We start from the raw sequence: 23,790 nt of genomic DNA, 5'->3' as shown, positions 1-23,790 counted from the left end.
ACACTCCACCCCGACTTTAAATTCACCTGGACCATCTCTGACACCTTCCTCCCCTTCCTGGACCTCTCCATCTCCATCAACGATGACTAACTCAACACTCACATTTTTTCCAAACCCACCGACTCACACAGCTACCTGGATTACGCCTCTTTCCACCCTACCTCCAGCAAAAATGCCATCCCATATTCCCAATTCCCCTGCTTCCGCCGTATCTGCTCCCAAGAGGACCAGTTCCACCACAGATCACACCAGATGGCCTCCTTCCTTAAAGACCGCAATTTCCCTTCCCACGTGGTTGAAGATGCATTCCATCTCATCCACGTCCTGCACCTCCGCCCTCAAACCCCACCCCACCAACCATAACAAGGACAGAACCCCCTACTAACCCCCCTCACCCCCCCTTCCCCCCCACCGCTGGTCCTCACCTTCTAACCCACCAACCTCTGCATAAGCTGCATCATCCGCCAACATTTCCGTCACCTACAAACGGACCTCACCACCAGGGATATGTTTCCCTCCACAACCCTATCTGCTTTCTGCAACCCCTCACCTCCATCCAAGGCCCCAAAGGAGCCTTCCACATCCATCAAAGTTTTACCTGCACATCCACGAATATCATTTATTGTTTCCGTTGCTCCCGATGCAGTCTCCTTTAAACTGCGGAGGCTGGACACCTTCTCGCAGAGCGCATGAGGGAACATCTCCGGGACACCCGCAACAATCAACCCCACCGCCCTGTGGCTGATCATTTCAACTCCCCCTCCCATTCTGCCGAAGACATGCAGGCCTTGGGCCTCCTCCATCGCCACTCCCTCACCACCCGATGCCTGGAGGAAGAATGTCCCATCTTCCACCTCGGAACACTTCAACCCCAGGGCATCAATGTGGACTTCACCAGTTTCCTCATTTCCCCTCCCCCCACCTCACCCGAGTTCCACCCTTCCAGCTCAGCACCATCATCATGACCGATCCTACCTGCCAATCTTCCTTCCCACCTATCTGCTCCACCCTCCTCCCCGGCCTATCACCTTTATCTCCATCTGCATCCACCTTATTGCACTCTTTGCTACCTGCTCCCCAGCCTCACCTGCCTCCCATTTCTCTCTCCACCCCGGAGGCTCCCAGCCTCATTCCTGATGAAGGGCTACTGCCCAAAACATCGATTTTCCTGCTCCTCAGATGCTGCCTGACATGCTGTGCTTTTCCAGCGCCACTCTAATCTTGACTTGATCTCCAGCATCTGCAGTCATCACTTCCGCCAGATTGATCTACACAGCTGATGGGCTAAAAAGCCTGGCGAAAGTGAGTACTGCAGATGCTGGAAATTAGAGTTGAGAGTGTGGTGCTGGAAAAGCACAACAGGTCAGGCAGCATTCGAGGAGCAGGAAAATCAACGCCCCAGGTAAAACCCCTTCACCTCCTGCATTGTAATACATTTATTGACAATGTTTGGAGATTTGTTTGTTTTCTATTCACTGGTGGGACATGGGCATCACTGGGCCAGCATTTGTTGCCTGTCTCTAGTTGTCCTTGAGAAGGTGGTAGTGAGCTGCCTTCTTGAACCACTGCAGTCCATGTGCTGTAGGTGGGGACAGGGAACAGAATTTCCGGATGTTAACCCAGCAACACTGAAGAAATATATTTCCAATTCAGGGTGTTGAGTGGATTGGAGGGGAATTCATGGATGGTGATGTTCCCAGGTATTTACTGCCCTGCCCTTTTAGATGGAAGTGGTTGTTTATTTGGAAGGTGTTGTCTAAGGATCATTGAACAGTCTCTGCAGTGCATTTTGCAGCTAATACAAACAGTTGCTGCTGGACATTAGTGTAAGAAGTGATTTTTAAAAAAATTTAATTAACGTGAGCTCTTCTAAATATGATAGCTCAATTACCAAGAGGCAAGTTTTTTTGTTCCAACAAGCAATTTATTTACATAATGCTTAATGATACATCAAAAATTGGCAAAGGTCATACATTAAGAGACAGCCTTGTTGTACCTGAAGTATCAGCAGGCAAAAAGAAAATATCCATTGCATTGTTTCTATATTGATTATAAATGTGAATATAATTTTGACAACAATGAAATAATTTCAACCTATTTACAAATAGGTTTTTAATTGCCCAGGAATGCAAATTTTAAGTGTCAAAGTTAGCACTTAGAGATATATACTTTATTCTTAAAAAAGTATGAAACTGACTTGAAAAGCTCATGATTTGTTCTCATAGCAAGTATTTGCATCATCAGTTTTCAATGAAATTGGCATTAGAAATTACATCATTCCATCAGAGTATACTTCATTTAAAATCAGCTCAAACTTTTCAATGTTATCCCATAATCACAGTACACAGAGGAGGGGTCCATTTGGCTCACTGTGTCTGTAATGGCCTTTGAAAGAGGTGACGTTTTAGTTAGGATCATGAAGGAACTGAGGCAAGGGTGTAATTCCCAACAACTGACTACAGCCTCTGTTACACCAAGTTAATCTTACTTTAGCTTTCTCTTGAAGGGACCTGCAATCTTTCAAAGAAAGGTTGTCTTGCAAAACTTTTCTCCCTCCTTGGTATGTAGAGGTGAAGCAATGACATTTGGTCAAGTAGAAATTTAGACCCGCTGATCAACCGCTGCTCTTTGGAAATTAAAGATTTTTGACAATCAATTTTCTGTAAATATGGTGGCATCTTGAGAAAATCAGGGTCTCTGCACCCCTGCAACCCCACCCTAACACCACTTAATCAAGTACCAATGGAAAAGGAGGAAGGAAGAAAATTTATCTCACTGAGGCCATGTCCACTGCAACACAATGGCAAATTACCCAGTTTAAGTATAGCTATAGCTATAGGAGGAGGCAATTTGATCCTTCAAGCCTGCTCCATCATTTAATGTAATTGTGGTCAAAAGAGCAGGACAATTTCAAGGCAACATGGATACATCCTGCTCATGGATGTACCCAATCTCCCCTGTTCTGGACTGATAGCCTGTCTACTTTCAAATCTTGTTTTCAGGGTTTTTCTTAGGGTCCTGCTCTTTGTAAAGGAAGACCCAAGATGGCAGAAAGAGGTAAGGACAGATCGGGAGATTGAATTAATCAGATGTGTCATTTGTAGGGCTTTTTGTGTTCTATGCTGAAAATGTGTTGCTGGAAAGGCGCAGCAGGTCAGGCAGCATCCAAGGAGCAGGAGAATCGACTAATCGGGCATGAGCCCTTCTTCAGGAATGAGGAAGGTGTGCCAAGCAGGCTAAGATAAAAGGTAGGGAGGAGGGACTTGGGGGAGGGGCATTGGAAATGCGATAGGTGGAAGGAGGTAAAGGTGAGGGTGATAGGCCAGAGTGGGGGTGGGGGCGGAGAAGTCAGGAAGAAGATTGCAGGTTAGGAAGGTGGTGCTGAGTTCAAGGGTTGGGACTGAAACAAGATGGGGGGAGGGGAAATGAGGAAACTGGAGAAATCTGAGTTCATCCCTTGTGGTTGGAGGGTTCCTAGGCAGAAGATGAGGCGCTCTTCCTCCAGCCATCGTGTTGCTATGGTCTGGTGATGCAATCTTCTTCCTGACCTCTCCGCCCCACCCCCACTCCGGCCTATCACCCTCACCTTTACCTCCTTCCATCTATCGCATTTCCAACGCCCCTCCCCCAAGTCCCTCCTCACTACCTTTTATTTTAGCCTGCTTGGCACACCTTCCTCATTCCTGAAGAAGGGCTCATGCCCGAAATGTCGATTCTCCTGCTCCTTGGATGCTGCCTGACCTGCTGCGCTTTTCCAGCAGCACATTTTCAGCTCTGATCTCCAGCATCTGCAGTCCTCACTTTCTCCTTTTTGTGTTCTATCACAGAATAAATAATTTATATTGAGCTTCCATCCCCAATACTAACTTCATGATCTGCAAACAGTGACAGCAATCCTAGATTACGGAGTGGTGTCCTAATGTCCTTACAAATGTGTCCTGTCTCTTGGAAATTTAATCAATGGGGCTTCCCAATCTTCTCAGTCACATGCTTCACAGCCAATACAACCCTCTACATACCCTCAGTAAAGTGTACTATGTGGACATCAAAATGTACCAGAATAAGGAAAACTGTAGCATGTGGTAGTGTAGGGTGTACCATGTGGGATTCTAAGATCTCCTAAATAGGTACAGTAAAGTGTACCTTGTGGGTAAAATATACTTTGTAGCAATAGTAAGCTGTACTGTGTATGCACTGTAAGATCTACCATGTGTTTATGGAAATGTGTAATGGAGGCACAATGTATAATATATCATGTGGTCACAGTAAAATGTACTATGAGGGCACTGTACAATGTAACATGTAAAGCGTACCATTGGGTAAAATAATGTGCACCATGACAGCACAGTAAAAAGGACTGTATGGGTACAATAAGGTATACCATGTGGATATGCAATGATTACGATGTAGGTACAATGAAGTGTATAATGTGGGCACTGTAAGATATACCACGTGGTTATGGTAATGTGTAGGAACTGTACAATGTACCATGTGGTTACAGTAAAATGTACCATCTGGTCACTAAGATGTACAGTGTAATTTTGACAAATCAGAGTTTATAGAATCATAAAATTTCATACTACAGAAGGCGGCCATTTGACCCATCATGTCTGTACCGGCTCCCAAAAGAGCTACCTGGCTAATCCCATTCTCCAGCCCTTGCTAAATTACTTCCTAGGATTCCTGATGAAGGGATTATGCCTGAAACGTCGACACTACTGCTCCTCAGATGCTGCCTGACCTGCTGTGCTTTTCCAGCACTACACTCTCGACACTAATTTACATCCTAACCAAATAGCCACCTTTCCTTATGCTGCAGAAATTGAGGACTGCTTTGCAATTTGATATTCTTGTGATAAGTCATGATGAGTGCAAGATCAAATGTTTTGGCAACAAATCTTTCCCAGCCATATATTCTTACATTAAAGACCTTCTTGTGGCCCCATTGTGTAGAGGTTTTGACAGCTTTCTCTTTGACCTATTTAGCCAAGACCTCAGACCTATAGACACTCTCCTTCACACTAACTGCCTCCAATAACTCACAGGCTTTTTGACCCAAGCTCTTTGGATTCAGTCAGTATTCTCGTTTTATCTCAATCAGCTATTTATATTCAAACATAGGCAGCTAGGATTCAAGGATTCCTCCTACATGAAGGAAAAGGGTGGAGGTAGAGGTTCTGCAGGAAATATGTGGGCAAAGGAAAGTCAGACAGAAAAAGCCCACCCCGTAATCATTGGGAGCTAGCAATCAGCAGACCCAAGAAGAATAAGGCAATTAGTGTCTGAACTGGAACAGAGAGGTTGGAAAGGAGAAATTGAGGGTTCACTCCCTAAATCCACATCTTGAGATAGGAAACCTCATTTTACAAAGAACAGCCAAAGTACCTTGAACATCCCTCATCGGAGACAACCCTGAATTTATGAACTAAACTACCTCTTCCCGCCTCTTCACACACCTCACCTCATTTCCATCACGTCCACCAGCAACTTTAATCATTTTCAACTTGCCACCTCTTTGAAACATGTCAAGTTCTTTAAATAGGAGCAGAGGTCAGCATTTAACAAATTGTCAGTCACGTTTTCTACAAGGAGGTCAATAATTTTTCCCCTTTAAAACACAATAATATTTTAATGAAGATTTCATTCAAACATATTTTTAATGTTCTCTCCTATATATATATATATATATATAACATGGTGTATGAAAATCATTACTTCTAAATCTCACAATCACAACAGCAGAAATACAGTATTAACCTTGAGAGATCTGAGTCATCAGCCCCTTTGTGTAAACTCTAAACATTTTTTTAATAGTGTCTGTACGGCTCCTTAAAGTGTACATCATCAGGTATCACCACAGCAACACATTTTTGCATAGGGAAATGAGAAATAGCCCTTTTAACATTGTGTTTCCTGAATTCCTTTGAGGAGTTAGAAAAAATACTACAAAAAGTGGCATGCTACCTTATTCTCATAAAGTGAATTCAGTGACACAAACTGATTTTAGGTTTTTATCCCTATATATATTACATTTACAATTTAAATATATACAAGAGTTAGTATTTCTAATTAAAGTGTGTATGTTTCTGTTCAAAAAAGCAGATCTAACAGAGACAGGGCAGAAAGATGCTCAGGTTAAATGTAGGCAAAACAAGGCAGTGGCAAACAATTTTGTGAAAGATCAAAGAAATCTCAGTGAATTCCTATTTACACAAAAATAAAGACAGAATTGTTTCAGCTAAAGATTCCCAGAGTCAACTTCATCCCATCAAACCACCTACCAGTTTTCTTATACAGTATTTCTGTTTTCCTCATTAGCAGATTGGGAGTTAAGAAGTTGCTTGCAAGCACCTTGCCTGGTTGATTCCATTTATTGTCACATTTCCATGATCTCCATATGATCAGGGGAGATATTAGTTGCCCCTCTCCTTCTGTCAGGTATTATTGAGCAGAGATTTTTCTCAGCCCCTTTTCCCCATGGTTGGTGATTTCATTTGCTGGGGCCTAGCATACTGTGAGCTCCCAGCATTAGAATCGCCAAAGCCTTGCACTGCTAGCGTAATGAGAGCTCATTGTGGGATTGGGACCACCATTCTCCTCAACTCATCCAGACCTGGATTTTGCCCTGGTTTACATCTCATTCCCAGAGTTTCTAATTCTTATTTATTCCCCTTGCCCCTGATGCTCTATTTCTGAATTACTCCTCATTCCTGGACTCTCTGTTTCCAGATTACTCCTTGTTCCTCAGACTCTGATTTATTTATGAATTCAACAGTGTCAGTAGTGACCATGAGTGATACTTTCCTCTTTAACAAACCATTATTGCCAGTACTGATCCTGCATCTTATCTTCCTCTTTCAGAGCCTAACGGTAATAAATTGGATGCTGAGACCTACATCCCTCTTCAGGAATGCCACAGCAAGCAGAAATGGCACAATGTTATCTTCCTTTTTTAATGAATTCTTTTAGTTAATGTGAAATTATACCCTACCAATTCCTTGGAGAAAGAAAAAGCATTTTGTATTTTTAAACTGTGCAGATGTTTATGACAGCTCAAATGACTTTGGGAAATTCTTCCATCTTGTCTTGCATAATTTCCTATTTCCCATTTTTTTTAAAGCAATTATTTGTTTTAAATAATGAATATTCTCTGTTACTTTTCACCAACATTGCACATTTTCATAAAGCTTTGGACTGGCATGGACTTTGACACTTTCAGTCTCACTCTCTCAGAAGTTGCTACTATATAGGTTTACACAGCCCCTGTTGTACAAAAGTGACAATTTTTTTTTAGAGAGCATGCAAAATGAGACTGCGCTGTCCTTTAAATAAAGGAGGGCTTATTGCCATCCCCTCCCCCTCTCCAACTACCTTTGCTTTACCCACCTCACTTTCATTGGCAATATCAACATCAGGACGTTCAGCAGGTGTAACCCAATAAACAAGCTTCAGAGGAAACAAATCCAACAAAGCACTGTGGGGGCCTTAAATTAAAATTTGAGAAGTTGCCAATCAACTGTGACCTGTCCCTTTCTCCTCCAAATCACCTCGGACCTCAAGAGGTCATCCCAACCTAAGCCCTTGTACCAATCCATTTGAAGGTTACTGAGGATTTTCACTAATAAATCAAAAATAAATATCTGTCAAGATCATAATTATATATTTTTATTTTAAATATACTATATATTTCATTTATTGGTAAATACATTTAAATTAAAAATGTTTGGATTGTCGATAAAAATATTGGGTTATAACCCAATACTTTATAAGAGAAGATTTATGTGAGACAAGATGTTCAAGATTCAAATAACCCCAGAAGCTGCTAAAGGAGATTTAAAAATAAGACACACCAGAGTTCCTGTGCAGGGATATGTTTTGTTTTTAGAGAAAGGAAGAGGTGGAAAATAATTTTGATTCACACAGAATTGTGATGAGTGTTCTACTTAGGATTTCAGTAACAGCTGAAGGAGATCCAGCTTCAAGGAACAATAAGAACAGGTCAATGTTTCAGTGTGAGTGAATTGACTAAAGGTCTTCCATTCCCAAAGGATAATCTACCCTTTTACTCCAGCTGTCTGCTTGCAGCATTTTCCATTGGGTTTCTAGCTGTTTTGTTTACTTCGTGTCCTGTGAAAATGATTTCCTCTGTTCTGTTTGTATTGGTCTGTGACCCCCAAAGTCAGTTAGTGATACAGAACTAGAAGCATTATTGAAGAATGACACTTTTTGTTGAAACTTTTTGTCTTGAACTTGTAATTTGCAAGAAATACCGGTGTAAGGAAAAACTAACATTTATGCTGTACAAAGAGAGACTACTAATTCGTTGGAAAATGGACTCTGTTTAGCAGCAGCGTTGGCATGAAGAATGAATCAATTAATGATGACTTACAGTTAACTGTCAAATTTTGTTTAAATTTTAAACCAGGCAGTTGGACTTTGATTGGTAAGGCATTGTGTTGAGAAGTGAACCAATAGTGGGCGGCACGGTGGCACAGTGGTTAGCACTGCAGCCTCACAGCGCCAGAGACCCGGGTTCAATTCCCGCCTCAGGCGACTGACTGTGTGGAGTTTGCACATTCTCCCCGTGACTGTGTGGGTTTCCTCCGGGTGCTCCGGTTTCCTCCCACAATCCAAAAATGTGCAGGTTAGGTGAATTGGCCACGCTAAATTGCCCGTAGTGTTAGGTAAGGGGTAAATGTAGGAGAATGGGTCTGGGTGGGTTACGCTTCGGCGGGTCGGTGTGGACTTGTTGGGCCGAAGGGCCTGTTTCCACACTGTAGGTAATCTAAATCTAATTCTAAATAGCCATCACTATTCAGCTGAGTTTAAATAGGTGTAATATGTGTGTGTTATTTATGTGTGCAAAGATTGATATATGCAGTTTCCACTACACACAAGTGTGCCATTCTGTAAGCCTGACTTGACACTTGTAAATTGGTTGTCAGGATAATTTTTCACACACTCAGGATTATCCAGCAGTTGCTGTCCAGTTTCAGGATCAATCTGATGTTGCACACTGTACCACATGTTTAGCAGGAACAGGCTGATTGGGCATGGTCAGGATACAAAATCAGAAATTGCTGGAAATGCTCAAATGGTCTGGCAGCATTTATGAAGAGAAATCAGTTAACCTTTTGGGTCCGATGACCCTTCCTGAGGATGGTCAGGATATATGTTGATTTCCCCTACATGATATTCTTGCAAATTGTCCTGATGCAGGGAGCACCAAAGGTCTTGACAAAATATGTCTTTTTTTCAGCAATAGGAGAAAGTCCGGACTGGAGATGCTGGAGATTAGAGTCGAGAGTGTGGTGCTGGAAAAGCCACCGCTGATCAGGCAGCATCCAAGGAGCAGGAGAGTCAACGTTTCAGGCAAAAATCTTTCATCAGGAATTTCTGAAGGGCTTTTGCCTGAGACATGGTTTCTCCTGCTCCTCGGATGCTGTCTGTCCTGCTGTGCTTTTCCAGCACCACACTCTCAACGTTTTTCAGCTATATCCGTATAGTGTTCCCATGTCATCCAGCTTTGTTGCAGAGTATACTGACTTCCCCCACACACTCCAATGATTTTGTTAGTATTTGATGTTTAACATTCAAAATAAATACAAAAAAAATGTCCTTTGATCGTGCAATGTTGTTATCAGATTGTGTGAAATTCCTCGAGGGCTATTTTAATGCAAGTGGGTAACTCTATGTGTTTTAAGTGATTAAATATAGTTTTAAAATGATGCACAAAAAGGTATTATTCACTGTTTTTTTTGACAAAATTAATCCTTGCTATGCCTGATATTATTGAAAATAGCAAATGTTGATTAGGACATTCGATGAATGGTTTTGCAGTAAAAATCATGGAGAATAAATAATGATTGCAAATTAATTTGTTGGGGAAGGGGAAAGTTTTTTTGTCCCCTCTTTATGGACAGAGGGAACCTTTCAACTCAATCTCTGTAAACATAGTTTCCCTTGTCTAAACCTGCTTTCCTCCTTATTGGACCTATTCAAAATGCCCCATGACTTCACAACATGGACAACAAAAATTTAAGTGTGTTATTTTAACAATCATGATATCAATCTCTTAATGGAATCTCTTTCCTCAGTGATTGCACAAAGTCACTTTATCCAATAAATTCTATACTCCCGTCTTTTATGCTTTGAAAGGTTTAGGTCTGATGTATATATCTGGTGTTTTCTCATTTTATTATAGATTTGTGTTTGCTCCTTCCCAGTTTGTTCTCCTGCCCCTTCAGTTGGAAGGGGAGTGGGATTGTGGTGGTCTCCCATTGTAGCACAGTTTTTCCAACCACAAGATTGCCTCGGTGTGTCGTCTAAGCAGCCAATTACTCTGTGTGTGTGACCTTTGGCTGTGAAGGCCAATTGGGCTATTAAAGAGCACAGAAGCTCGGCTCAGAGTGACCAGGACAAAGTTTGACCACACTGTCTGTTGTTAGACACACACTACCAGAAAGCACCACTGGATACTGATCAGAAAGGGTGGTGGAGCAGACTCTAATTGGGATTGCCCATCTTGCTGCAGCTTCAAATAGACGAGTGAACCAACACTGACCTGTCGGACTGGAATTTGCTTCTCCTCTGTCCAGGCCTACAATCTAATCCAGGACTACTCTATTTATTTGAATTGTTAATGTTGTGTTGTAATTGAAGTTCTTTCAGACATGTCAACCAATGTCATGCCTCACAAGGATTAATATGCCAGATATAATGTAGTTCAGGCACAAGAAACTCAAATTGAATCCTTAAATAGATCCCCTTTGTGAAACAAAATAATCATCCTTGGGAGACACCACTCAGTTTGTATTTATACTTCATCCCTTGTTAATAGTCAACTATCTAGTGTAGACCAGGTCAAATGAGAGGAATTTGATAAATATCCCCATTCAGCAATGATCAGTTGGACTTGTTTCTTTCTTATAAAATATATGTAAAACTGATAGCTTTGGGGGTCACTTATTGCTGTACCATAGATATGCTTAATTGCACGAGTTCTCAGGTTCAAATTTTCAACCTTCACATTAGTTGACCCTTCCCAGTCTGCTAACACTGGACCACAGGTCAAGACTAAATAAGGAGATTCCTTCTGAGAGAGTGTCACATGTGCTGTGAAAACTCTCCTCTGCCCTATCTTTCCAAGGACATAAAGATATATATATGAACTGTATTTTTTAATTATAAAGTGTGAAAATTACATACAACAATTTTAAGAAATGAACAAGCAAAAAACACAGTTTCACCTAGAAACCTCAGCTAGCAATTTAATACATCACCCTGTGGCATCTCTCAACGACCCATTTTAAATATGGGTAGGATTTTAATGCAGCACATATCCTGAGCAGAATGGTGTAGACTGGGCAAATTTCCCTTCCAATTATGCTCACTATAAATCACTGAAATTGCACAGTGTAGCTTAACCTACCTCCCCCTGCCCTTACTGGATCTTGCTAAAGATATGGCCCCACTTTATCAGGAGACTCTGCTTTGGTTTGGAGACCCCTGCTATAGTTTCTGAGGACCTGAAGCTACAAGTCCCACCCTATCTACACCTGTCAGCTGCCACAAGCGAAGTCACGTTTCACAATGAAACAAAACAGATTTCTGGCCGTGTTAGAGAGACAGATAGAGTTAAATCAGAGGAATGAAACATTCACTGACCACAAAAAAAGGTAACAGAGATCCCAGAGCTTTTACTCACACATGCACACACATATAAAATAATTGCAGTCTCTATCAAGATAAATAAATATGGTTCTCTATCTCTCAAAATGATCAGAATTACTGACACTGGAAACTTGAATCTCGTTCTCCATAATAAAGTTGTACCCTTTAATTTTTTGTGCTTATTAAATTTTATGAAATCCTGCCATCAGTATCCTGCTGTAAGGAAAGAGAGACTAACATTTCTAATCTTGCCTGTAGCTGCCTCAGGAGACAGTGTCACAGTGCTACATCTTCTGCACTCTGAGCAGGCAAATGTTCTTTGGGGCCACTTGCTACCCCCCTCCCTACCCCCATACACCCCTCCCAACTCCCCACCATGGCAGTGTTCACTCGCTCCGATCAATGTTTGGGGATATTGCAGGCATCTTGTCACCTATTCTACCAGTGACCAACTTGGCATGTTGTTGCTAAAGGGAACAAGAATCCAGTCTCAGCAAATAGCAAAACATCTTTTCTTAAAAAAACATGAACAAACATTCTTGGCTTTTGTTTGTTTTTGTAACCGAGGCAGTGAGCAAAACCTTTATTCCGATCATTTTATATGTATATATTTCTTTTAAAGGTGAACTCCATATTCAGTTAGTCACCACAGCCTGAGTAAAGCTAAACAGGGATCTCCAGCAAGCAAGCTACAGAGCTTTACACTGCTTTAATCATTATTATTTCTGCACGTGTGTGTGTCTGTGTATGTGTGTCTGTGTATGTATGTGTGCATGTATTGGTATGCGTGCATGTATTGGTATGTGTACACAAGTGGATAATGTCTTAATACAAGATGTCAGCAACTGTAGGTGTAAATGTTTGGAAATGTATACTTATATGCCGGAGTAAATGTGCTTTCATGAATGCATGCAGGTATGTTGTTGAATAACTATGCATGTGTCTACGTGTATAACTGTGTATATTTGCTCTCATGTTAATGTGACTATATAAATGTACACATCTAATGTTTGTATCTGTAAGCATGTTATCATGTATGTGATGGAAGTTGTGCAAATATAGGAGTGTGCAATACAGGTGTGAGTGTACAACTGTTTCCAAGTGCCACTGTTCCTTTCCCTTGTGCTTTCAGGAGGTCCGAGCTTAGCTTTCAGCATCAGGGCTGGTGTCAGGGGAAGTCTTAGGCTTTTCAATTAGTGACTTGTACATCTCAGAGTTCAAGAACCTGGGGAAGGAGTCCCTGTGCATTAGGCTGTATATCTGTAGCTGAGCATCCTCAAACATAAGAGGGCATGGATTCAGCAAGTTCCTGTTGACTATTTCTCGCACACGAGAGTCAAGACTCACCTGCAAATAGCACAAAGAAAAGAAATAACTGTAGTGCATATTCAGTTAGTACACAATCTCACTCGAGGCTATTCAGAAAATACCCAACATGAACTTGATTTGATCCATTCCGTATATGTTCAAAATAGACACTGACTTTGCCACCACCACAGTCTCCAGTCTTTAACCAGACCTGGCCACAATGGTTAACCTCATAAATGTTCGTCAAACTGTTGCAAATACTCAGTACTATTAATGGTCAGTCATATTAATGGGGAATGGTTTAAATTGTCAATGATGTTGCTATTCAATATTGTCATCACAGGCAACAGTGCCAATCAACAATACTATCATTGGTCAGCACTATGAAAGGTTAATATCAATGGTCATCATATAGATAACAATTACGAATGGCTCAGGGTGTGAGTGGCTTGTACCTTGAACATGCACTGGTGAGCTTTATGAAAGTCCATTAGTATGAAAATTAGTGATCAGTTTAGAGGTCCATTCCATTTGTGGTCCAGATGAATTGCAACTGCTGAAAGTGGTCAGTATAATAAATGATCATTCATCAGTACAATGGTCAATGTTGAGAGGGTAGACAGTAAGTCTTATGAATGGCTAGTGTTAGTACAGTAGTTAGTATTGTGAATGGCCAGTGGTATCGTCAGTGAGCTCTGTTCATGACAAATTTGGCCAATGCTCAAAACAAGCAAGTACCAACTTAGAACACATCCTCACTGCAGTTCTATCATTTGACTGCAGCAAATGCATTTGAGTGCTGCTACTAATGGTTTCATTAGCCTGATTGTGCTTACTCTCTGGTTTTCCAAAACATTCAAGTTCATGAAAGTAATCATGAAGAATAAGCTAATGTAAAATATCATAAACCAAGAGATCATTGTTAGACAATAGACAATAGACAATAGGTGCAGGAGTAGGCCATTCAGCCCTTCGAGCCTGCACCGTTATCATTGATAGGGACAATTCCTGGGCAAGTGGCTCTTGACCATTGACAGTCACAGGGGCAACCACAAAATGAGCAATTAATTCTTTGTAATGCTCATTGTTTACTGTAATCACATGGTACAAATAGGTCAAAAACAAATTATCAATGGTTAGTCCTGGGTAATTAGAATACTCGCCAATAATCAATTATTACCAATATTTCTTACTGATATAACTAATCATATAAAATATTAACTCTTAATTACAATCAGTATAATTCAATATCAATACTAATTGGCATCAATTATTATTAACAGTATTAGTCTTTGATGGTGATAATTATTGACAAAACTTACTTGAACTCACCTCCTCCTTTCAAAATACAACCTGTATCAAAAGGAAAGGAAAAAAGCACGACTGCTAATGTTATCTTGGCACTTTAGTCTTGCGATTGCCTTTCTGAAATTATCTCACCTCTCTTGGAGACAGTATTGAAATGTAGTCTTCATATATTGTCCTTGCTCTTTCTGCAACTACCTTTGAGTTCTTTTCCTTTTTGAAATCTTCACATGCCAGCCAAAAGAGCATGTTCTCCTCACTGTACTCTGACCTCAGGAACTCACGGAAAATGTTCCTGCCAGCTTCAGTCCTCATCACCTTGTCAAAACCCTGTGTCCAGGATGTGATCTCCTCCAGTGACGGCAGAGCATTGCTAGTTAATGAAAGGAAAACAAATGGTTTGGTAAGCAGATCAACTCACACTAAAATTTACCAGATTCAGCAGAGAACTTAAAACATTGACTTCTTTTATCTGTTCAATTTTACAGCACAGAAAAAGGCCATTTGATCCAAGATGTCTACTCTGGCTCTTTGCTAGAGCAATCCAACACTCTTCACATGTCCCTGCATCTTCATATAACAAATAATGCCCCTTGGCCCTTAAGAGTGCAATGATCTCTACCTTGAACACAGTTGCAACAAAATATTCTGTACTCCCTCTCTATGACTACTTGATATTAAAAAAATTAAAGATGATCTCTCACCATTGGGGTCAGAGATGTCTTTCACCTTCATTGCCTAGACCATTACTTATTTTCCAAATCTCAATTAATTCTTCTGTTAACATTATCTATCTAAATGGAAATAGTCCCAAGCTCTGAAGTCTCTCCTGCTAAACTATAGCTTCCCATTATTAACATCATCCCAATGAATCTTTGCTGGTTGTTCTCTATGGTTTTCTACACTGGGTCATTAAAATGATACACAATACCCTACTTGTTTCCTGACTAACAAGTTTTTCTTTCCTATCACGTATTTTGTCTCTATTTATGAAACCAAACATTTAGTTGACTCTTAAAAATAAGTTCTCTACTTGCAATAGAAACCGCAGGGAATTCTGCCTCTGCACCCTTAGGCCTCTCTGTTCATTTCCCCCTTGTAGTGACTTCCCATTGAGCACACACACCCATTTCTTGTTTTTCTTCCCAAAGTGCATTACCTCACACATGCATTTTCCATCTTCCTTCCCATCCTGCCAACCTGTTTAGAGCTCCCAAAGGTGTTTCACAAACCTCGTGGCTGTTTCTCCTAACTGTTACCTTACTGTTGTCAACAATTTGAGATTGTGCTTCCTTAGCTCAATCCTGATCTTTTAGGATACAGAGAACAAATGTGTGCCCTCGAGGGTTTAAGCGATGCTTATTTATTCTAATTCTTTATCTCTAGCCAATTTTCTACTAAAGCTGTCACCATCTTATGCCAGCTCAGAACCTTCAAATCAGACACCTTATTGAATTCAATATGAAAACCTACTGTAGGCCTTTATCGCTTCAGCTCTGTGATAGCTTTTTGAAAGCACAGACAAATGCAAAATGTTGCAGATGCTAGAACTCTGAATAGTCATCAAAAAAAAGCTGGTAAATCCGGCAGAATCTGTGGAGACAGCAAGAGGACTAATATTTTGGGTCTGTAACTAAATGATAAAAGGTGTAATGAAAGGATACAGACTTGAAGCATTAACTCCATTGCTCTCTCCACAGATGGTGTCAGGCCTGCTGAGTTTTGCCAACACTTTCTGTTTTATTTGCCAAAAACAGTTTGCATTTCACAAGTCTATGGTGACTGCCCTTAATTAACCCTTACAGATACTGATCCCATGTCACAGATTCCAAGGTTTTGTCCACAATTTGACATCAGACTAGTTGGTGTAATGTTTGTGGTTTATCCAGCACTCCCTCCTTAAACACTATATTATTTCAATTTACGAGAAGAGAGCTTGTTCTGACACACAGCATCATGATCAAAGGTTTCTGTATTCGGCACAAAATCAAACACGCTTTTCATAAGCTGTTTATAATTTCACTATGAATGCAAAATAGAACACGTCTCTCTCTCTCTCTGATATATTCAAAATAAATGTTCATTTTATCATCTGTGGTTGAGATTTAGAAGGCAGAGAATCTACCAAGTCATACATCCTGGGTGGGCTCACTGTTGATTAGATGCTTCACTTGAAAGTGCCCCAACAACACCTTGACGACAACAGTACATGGAGGCAGAGTACGTCAACTCCTGACCATTCAAAGCTGTGTACAAATGCCAAAGTCAACAATGAAGATAAATGCCCTCCACCTGCCTGGACAGACCCAGTGACAAAAACACTTGAGAAGCTCAGTACTATCCAAGACACAACAAATCTTTTGGTCAGTGCCTCTAGATTCTATATGCCCTCTTTACACTAAAGGCTGCAGTATGCATCATAAATACCCATCAGACGACACATCACTCTGGATTCAGAATACACGATCATTCCTTTATAATCATCAGGTAATCATCCCAAAGAGTCTCACCTACCATCGCAGAGGGAGCAGCACCTTTACAGAGCAGTGGAAGTTCATGGAGAAAGTCCACCATTACCTTCTCAGGATAACCAGGGAGGAGGGATAAATTCCCATCTTGCCCACACCCAGACAAGGAAAAAGACTCCATACTGAAACAATGTGAGAGGACATTTCCTGCAGGAATCAGTTTTCCATCTCTTTCAGTTCTGTGGCATCAATTCCACAGCCCACTTGCCAGCTGTGACAACTGGGGATGGGCTGTGACCCTGTCCACAGTTAGATATAGTTTGTCAAAGGCTGATATCTATATAACAGCCAGCACAAGTCTTTCAGCACACGAAAAATGACAGTTTGAGCTGATAAATGGAGAATTTATAGGTGGTATTAATAGCTGAGTGTTTAGAAAACAAGGCGCAAGACCTTAAAGCAGTAATAGGATTTAGCATTTGGATACACATGACTTTTACCTGTTGATATCCTCCATTTCCTTCTTTGTATTGTTGTTGTTTTGCATTCTCTCTCTGTTCTGGCAGAGGATCACCAGCTGAAACCTGAACCTGTCGTTGTTTCCTTTAGGCACTGACAGATTTACTCTAACCTCAGTCCTTTTCCACTTTTATATCACCTCTGTTGCCATTGCTGTGAGGCTGTTATGATTGGTCAGATAGGCTCGCCTGTTTGTTGAGTGACATACTTGTTTGTGTAATATGAAAGTGGAAAAATGAGAAAAAAAACAATGATGGGAGGTACTCATGTACAGAACACAAACAAGTCTATAAACAGACACATAACTTCACTACTCAACAACACTGCCACTGTTAGGAGAACAATTTCCCCAAAGGGGAACTAAACCCAACTGACACAAACACAATGGAAAGTGGAAAAAGTTGAAGATCTCATCTGCCGAAGAGTACACAGGAGACATTCCCCACTTTGAAATAAGTTTGGATTTAATGCATGCTCGGTCATTTCACCATGCTCATTTAAAAAAAAAACCCTCCTAAATTCAATCTTCCTCAAAGTGTAGGGGAGTATTGGGATGGTTTTCAGGAGCAATACATTGAGGAACCCTCAACTAGCAATCAGGATATCCTAGGCAGGGTATTGTGCAATGAGAAAAGAATAATTGGCAGTCTCATTCTGTGAGGCCCGTTGGGGATGAGCAATCATAATACAATAGAATTCTTCCTCAAGATAGAGACTGAGGTCTTATTTATTTATTCATTTGTGGGATGTGGGTATCACTGGTTGGCCAGCATTTATTGCCTGGCCCTAGTTGCCCTTGAGCAGGTGGTGGTGGTGAGCTGTGTTCTTGAACAACTGCAATCCACCTGCTGCGGGTTGACCCCACAATGCCACTAGGGAGGGAATTCCCTGATTTTGACCCAAGTTTGTTAATTCTGAGACTAGGCTCCAGAATCTAAATAGAGGAACTTACAATGATATGGAGCTTAAAGAGCACATGGGTAAATAGCAAGAATTGCTCATTCCTGTCTCGCACAAAAGTAAAATGGGAAAAGTGCCCAAGCCATGACCAAAAAGGGAAATTAGGAATAGTATTAGATTGAAGGAAAGGGCAAACAAATTAGTCTGAAACGAAAAAAAAAAATAAATAGTGAGAGTTGTATAGGATTTAGCAAAGCTGGACAAAGGGATTGATTAAGAAAGTAAAAGTAGAATATGACAAGCTACATAAAAAAACTATAATGGCTTCGAGAGGTATGTGAAGAGAAAAGGATTGGTGAAGACAAATATAGATTCTTTACAGTCATACACAGTGGAATTTATAATGGGGAACAAAGAAATGTCTGACCAACTAAATGTATATGTTACTTCTGTGTTCACAAAGGATGACATATATAACATACCAGAAATCTTGGGGAACACAGGATTTGGTGAGAGGGAGGAACAAAAGGAAATCAATATTAGTAGCCAAGTCATGTTAGGACAATTGATGGGATTGAAAGCTGATAAATCCCCTGCACTTAAGGAAGAGATCCTACGAACAGTGGATGCATTGGTAGTCATCTTCCAAGATAGAATCATAGAATCCCGACAGTCTGGAAAGAGGCCATTCGACCCATCGAGTCTGCATGAATTCTTCAACGAGCATCCCATCCAAACCCAGCCGCCACAACCCATAACCCCACATTTACTATGACTAAACCACCCAACCTGCACATGCCTGAACACTTCTGGGCAAGTTAGCAAAGCCAAACCATCTAATCTGCACATCTTTGGACCGTGGGAGGCAGCCAGAGTAGCCAGCAGAAACTCACACTGACACAGAGAGAACATGCAAACTCCACACAGACAGTCACCCAAGGCTGGAATCAAATCCGGTTCTCTGGCACTGTGAGGCAGCAGTGCTAATCACAGAGCCACTGTGCAGTTTTTGTCTCCTTACTGAGGAGGGATGTTCTTGCTACATTGGGAGCGCAGTGAGGTTTACCAAATTGATTCCTGGGATGTTAGCAATGATGCATAAAGAGAGATTGGATTAGTTAGGGCTATATTCACAGGAATTTAGAACAATATAGGGGGAAATCTCATTGAAACCTATAGAAATCTAATAGGATGAGACAGGATAGGTGCAGAAAGGATGTTCCCAATGACGGGGGAGTCCAGAACTAGAGCACCACAGTTTAAGGATAAAGGGGAAACCATTTAGGACTGAGATGAAGAGACATTTCTTCAGCAAGAGAGTAGCGAACCTGTGCAATTCACTATCACAGAATGCAGCTGTGGCCAAAATTTGTATGATTCCAAGAAGGAGTTGGGTATAGCATTTGGAGCGAGAGGGATCAAAGAATTTGGGGGACAAGTTAGGAGACTGAGGGGTGTTCTTATAGAAGTGCAAAAGATCATGAGAGGAATGGATAGGGTGAATGCACTCAGTCTTTTTCCCAGGGTTAGGGAATCAAGGACTAGAGAGCATCAGTTTAAGGTTAGAGGGGACAGAATAAAAGGGAACCTGAGGGGCAACTTATTGACACAGAGGGTGGTACGCCTATTGAATGAGCTGTCAGAGGAAGTGGTTGAGGCGGGTACATTAACAACATTTAAAAGGCATTTGGACAAATACACAGATAGGAAAGGTTTCAAAGGATATGGGCCAAGTACAGGGAAATGGGGTTAGCGTTGATGAACATTTTGGTCAGCATAGACCAGTTTGGGCCAAAAGACCTGTCTCTGTGCTGCAGGACTCTATGACACTATAAGTGGGAATAGACTATTGAGTTGGATGACCAACTATGATCATATTGAATGGTAAAGTAAGTTTGAAGGGCTGAATGGACTACTCCTGCTCCTATTTTCCATGTTTCTAAAGAAGCCTGGGCTTTTCTCTTACTTTTGCTAGGAGGTGATTGCAGTGAGATTCGGTGGAACTAGAGGACAGGTGCGGGGTCAAGGAGACGATGTACTACAGTACATTAGATAATACAATTGTTTAGGGCAGACTGATTTGAACCAGAGAGTAATTTCCTCTCTATGAATGTGTGAAAGCACTATTCTTGGCAGAACACTTCTCCAAGTCAGAGGTCAAGCCGTGAAGTCTCACTTTAGACAGATGAGGACAAAGTACACCTGACACAGAAATTATTGGAGAAACTGAGCAGGTCTGTCAGCATCTGTGGAGAGAGAAACAGAGCTAACGTTTAGAATCCAGTATGACTCTTCTTCAAAACTGAAGGTTGGTGAGTTTCTGTATGTTTGTTTGAGACTTCCAGCATCTGCAGTATTTTGCTTTTATTTGAGCATAAATTCCCTGCTGATCCTCCTGTGCTGTACGAGGGGGATAACTCTACTGTTGGGTGTCATATTTTAGATAGATTCATAGAGTCGTACAACATGGAAACAGACCCTTCAGTCCATCTAGTCCATGTTGACCATATTCCCAACTAAACTAGTCCTATTTGCCATGTTTGACCCAATTCCCTCCAATCCTTTCCTATTCATGTACTTATCCAAATCCTATTCATGTCCTTATTGTCTTTTAACTGTTATAACTGTACTTATATCCACCATTTCCTCTGGCAGTTCATTCCACACACAAGCCACTCTCAGTGTAAAAAAGTTGTCCCTCGTGTCCTTTTCAAATCTTTCTCCTCTCACCTTAAAAATATTCCCACTGATTTTAAACTCCTCCATCTGAGGGAAAAGACCCTTGCTACTCATGATTTTATAAACCTTGATAAGGTCACCTTCAACTTCCTATGATCCAGTGAAAGACGTCCCAGCATGTCTAGCCTATTTATATAATTCAAATGCTCCAATCTAGGCAACATCCTTGGAAATCTTTTTCTGAACCTTCTCCAGCTTAATAATATGCTTCTTTTAATTGGGTGACCAGAACTGGAAGAGGCCTTACTATCAACCTGTACAACCTCAACATGACATCCCAACTCCTATATTCAAAGGTCTGGGCAATGAAGGTGCTAAATGCCTTCTTAACCACCCTCGAGAGTGTGGTGCTGGAAAAGCACAGCAGGTCAGCAGCATCTGAGGAACAGGAGAATCGACATTTAGGTCATAAGCCTTTCATCAGAAATGTCGACTCTCCTGCTCCTTGGATGCTGCCTGACCTGTTGTGCTTTTCCAGCACCACACTCTCAACTCTGATCTCCAGCATCTGCAGTCCTGACTTTCTCCTTCTTAACCACCCTGTCTACCTGTGCACCTTTTTAAATGAGATGCAGCTGGGTTTTTAAAGGCCACGTTAACTTCATAATTACTGTTAGATGCTTTCATTGGCTATGAAATAATATTTGTGAAATGTTATATTTTCCCATGATAAGAAAAATTATATATTTAACATTTTGAAAAAGTTTTTTTAACTCTACCTTCTTACCTGATCCAATAATCATTTAATTTGCTACCTGAAAACTAAAAGCTTTTAACTTCTTAGTTTGTTGTGTGTGTATATTTCAATGTGATTGCATACCTGCTTGATCTGGTGTAAGACTTAAACTAGCAACCACCTGAGATATGAGACCATTTTTGTACTGCTGACTCATACAATCCAGCAAATCGGGACCATTACAAAATGAGGTACAGACTTTGCCTTCTTCCAAGGTCATGATTGCATAGAAGGAGGCTATTTGCCCACTGACTTCATCTGGGTTCTCTGAGCAATCCAGTCAGTCTCATTCCTCTGCTCTATCCCCATTCTCCTGAGTGTTAATTCCCTCAAATGTTCATCTAATATCTTTTTGAAATCATTAATCATTCATCTCCATTCCCTACATCCTTATAGCAGTGTGTCCCAGGCTATTACCATATAATGCAAAAAAAGATTTCCTCACAGCACCCCACTGCATCAGTTAGCCAAAACCTCATATCTGTGTCCCATCATTTTTGTCGCATTAGCTTTTCTTTGACTCCCTTTTCCAAACGTGTCACAATCTCGATCAATTCTCCCCTCAATCTCCTTTGATCCAAGGAGAATGTCTCCAGCCTCTCCAACCTGACCTTGCAGCTAAACCAACCCATCCCTGGAATGGCCTTAGTATATCTTCTCTGCTCTGTCTCAAAGATCTTTACAACCATTTGTCGATCAGAACTAATTGGGTACAGTGCTCTAATTGTGGCCTAATTATAGCTTCACAGGCATTTCCTGCTTTTGTACTCCTTACCATTCTGAAGCCCGAGATCCCATGTACTCTGCTAACTGGATGGAGGGGAACAGGTGGATGTTGTATATTTGGATTTCCAGAAGGCATTCGATATGGTGCTGCATAAAAGGCTTATCCATAAAATAAGAATGCATTGGGTTGTGGAGAATGTACTAGTATGGATAATGGACTGATTAACTGAGAGAAAGCAGAGAATTGGGATAAATAGGTGTTTCTCTGGTTGGAGATCAGTGGTGAGCGGGGACCGCAGTGTTCGGTGTTGGGCCGCAACTGTTCATCATACATTTAAACGATTTGGAAGAGAAGACCAAGTGTAGCATGTGCAAGTTTGCTGAAGACACTAAATTGAGTGGAAATGCAAACTGTGCAGAGGATGCGGAAGGTCCACAGAGAGATTTAGATAGGTTAAATGAGTGGGCAAAAGTCTGGCAGATGGAGTACAATGTGGTAAATGTGAGATTATCCACTTTGGAAGTAAAAATTGTAGGTCAAAGTATTATTTAAATGGTGAAAGATTGCAGCATGCTGTTGTGCAGAGGGACTTAGGAGTGCTCGTACATGAATCGCAGGTGCAACGGGTAATCAGGAAGGCAAACGGAGTATTGGCTTTCATTGCTAGAGGATTGAATTTAAGAACAATTGTACAAGGTGTTGGTGAGGCTGCACCTGGAGTATTGTGAGTAGTTCTGGTCTCCTTACTTGAGGAAGGATATACTGGCTTTGGAGGCAGTGTAGAGGAGGTTCACCAGATTGATTCCACAGATAAGGGGTTTATCCTCTGAGGAAAGGTTGAGCTGCCTGGGACTGTACTTGCTAGAACTTACGAGAATGAGAGGGGATCTTATAGAAACATAGAAAATTATGAAAGGGATAGACTAGATAGAGGCAGGCAAGTTGTTTCCACTGGTAGGTGAGACTAGGACTAGGGAACATGGCCTCAAGATTAGGGGAAGTAGATTTAGGACAGAGAGTAGTAAAGCTATAGAATTCTCTGCCCAAGGAAACAGTAGAGGCAGCTTCATTAAATATATTCAAGACACAGTTGGATGGGTTTTTGCATGGTTAGGTGAATTAAGGGTATTAGGGATATTGCAAGTAAGAGGACCTGAGGCGATGGATAGATCAGCCATGATATTAATGAATGACGGAGCAGGCTCAACAGGCCAAATGGCCTACTCCTGCTTCATTTATTATGAAACTACGAAACTGCGATCTCACAGAAACATAGAATGGTTATGGCACAAAATGAAGCCATTTGGTCCATCATGCCATGTACCAGCCCTTCAAATAAGTGTCATTACCTAATGCTAATCTGCTGTTCCCTCAGACCCTTGCACACTATTTGTATCCAAATAATTGTGCAATGT

General features: G+C 41.2%; 1 protein-coding gene across 2 annotated transcripts in view; it reads right to left on the bottom strand.

Moving 5' to 3' along the window:
* Positions 1–12,042: 12,042 nt before the first annotated feature.
* Positions 12,043–23,790, bottom strand: part of LOC122552585 (regulator of G protein signaling 17-like) — a 114,258-nt gene continuing 102,510 nt past the window's right edge. For both annotated transcript variants that reach the window (XM_087991059.1, XM_087991060.1), the window contains 2 exons: positions 14,422–14,659; positions 12,043–13,020 (listed from right to left, as the gene is read on the bottom strand). In XM_087991059.1, the coding sequence (XP_087847185.1) occupies positions 12,817–13,020; positions 14,422–14,659 (442 nt within the window). In that variant the 3' untranslated portion in view covers positions 12,043–12,816. The remainder of the gene's footprint in view (positions 13,021–14,421; positions 14,660–23,790) is intronic.

Source organism: Chiloscyllium plagiosum, unplaced genomic scaffold (assembly GCF_037043375.1).
Source record: "Chiloscyllium plagiosum isolate Xiang-an unplaced genomic scaffold, Cpla_swu_hap1 HiC_scaffold_10, whole genome shotgun sequence".
In the NCBI taxonomy this organism is placed as follows: domain Eukaryota; kingdom Metazoa; phylum Chordata; class Chondrichthyes; order Orectolobiformes; family Hemiscylliidae; genus Chiloscyllium; species Chiloscyllium plagiosum.
Note: the sequence above shows the minus strand (reverse complement) of the source record. Positions and strands in the feature narration are given on the sequence as shown.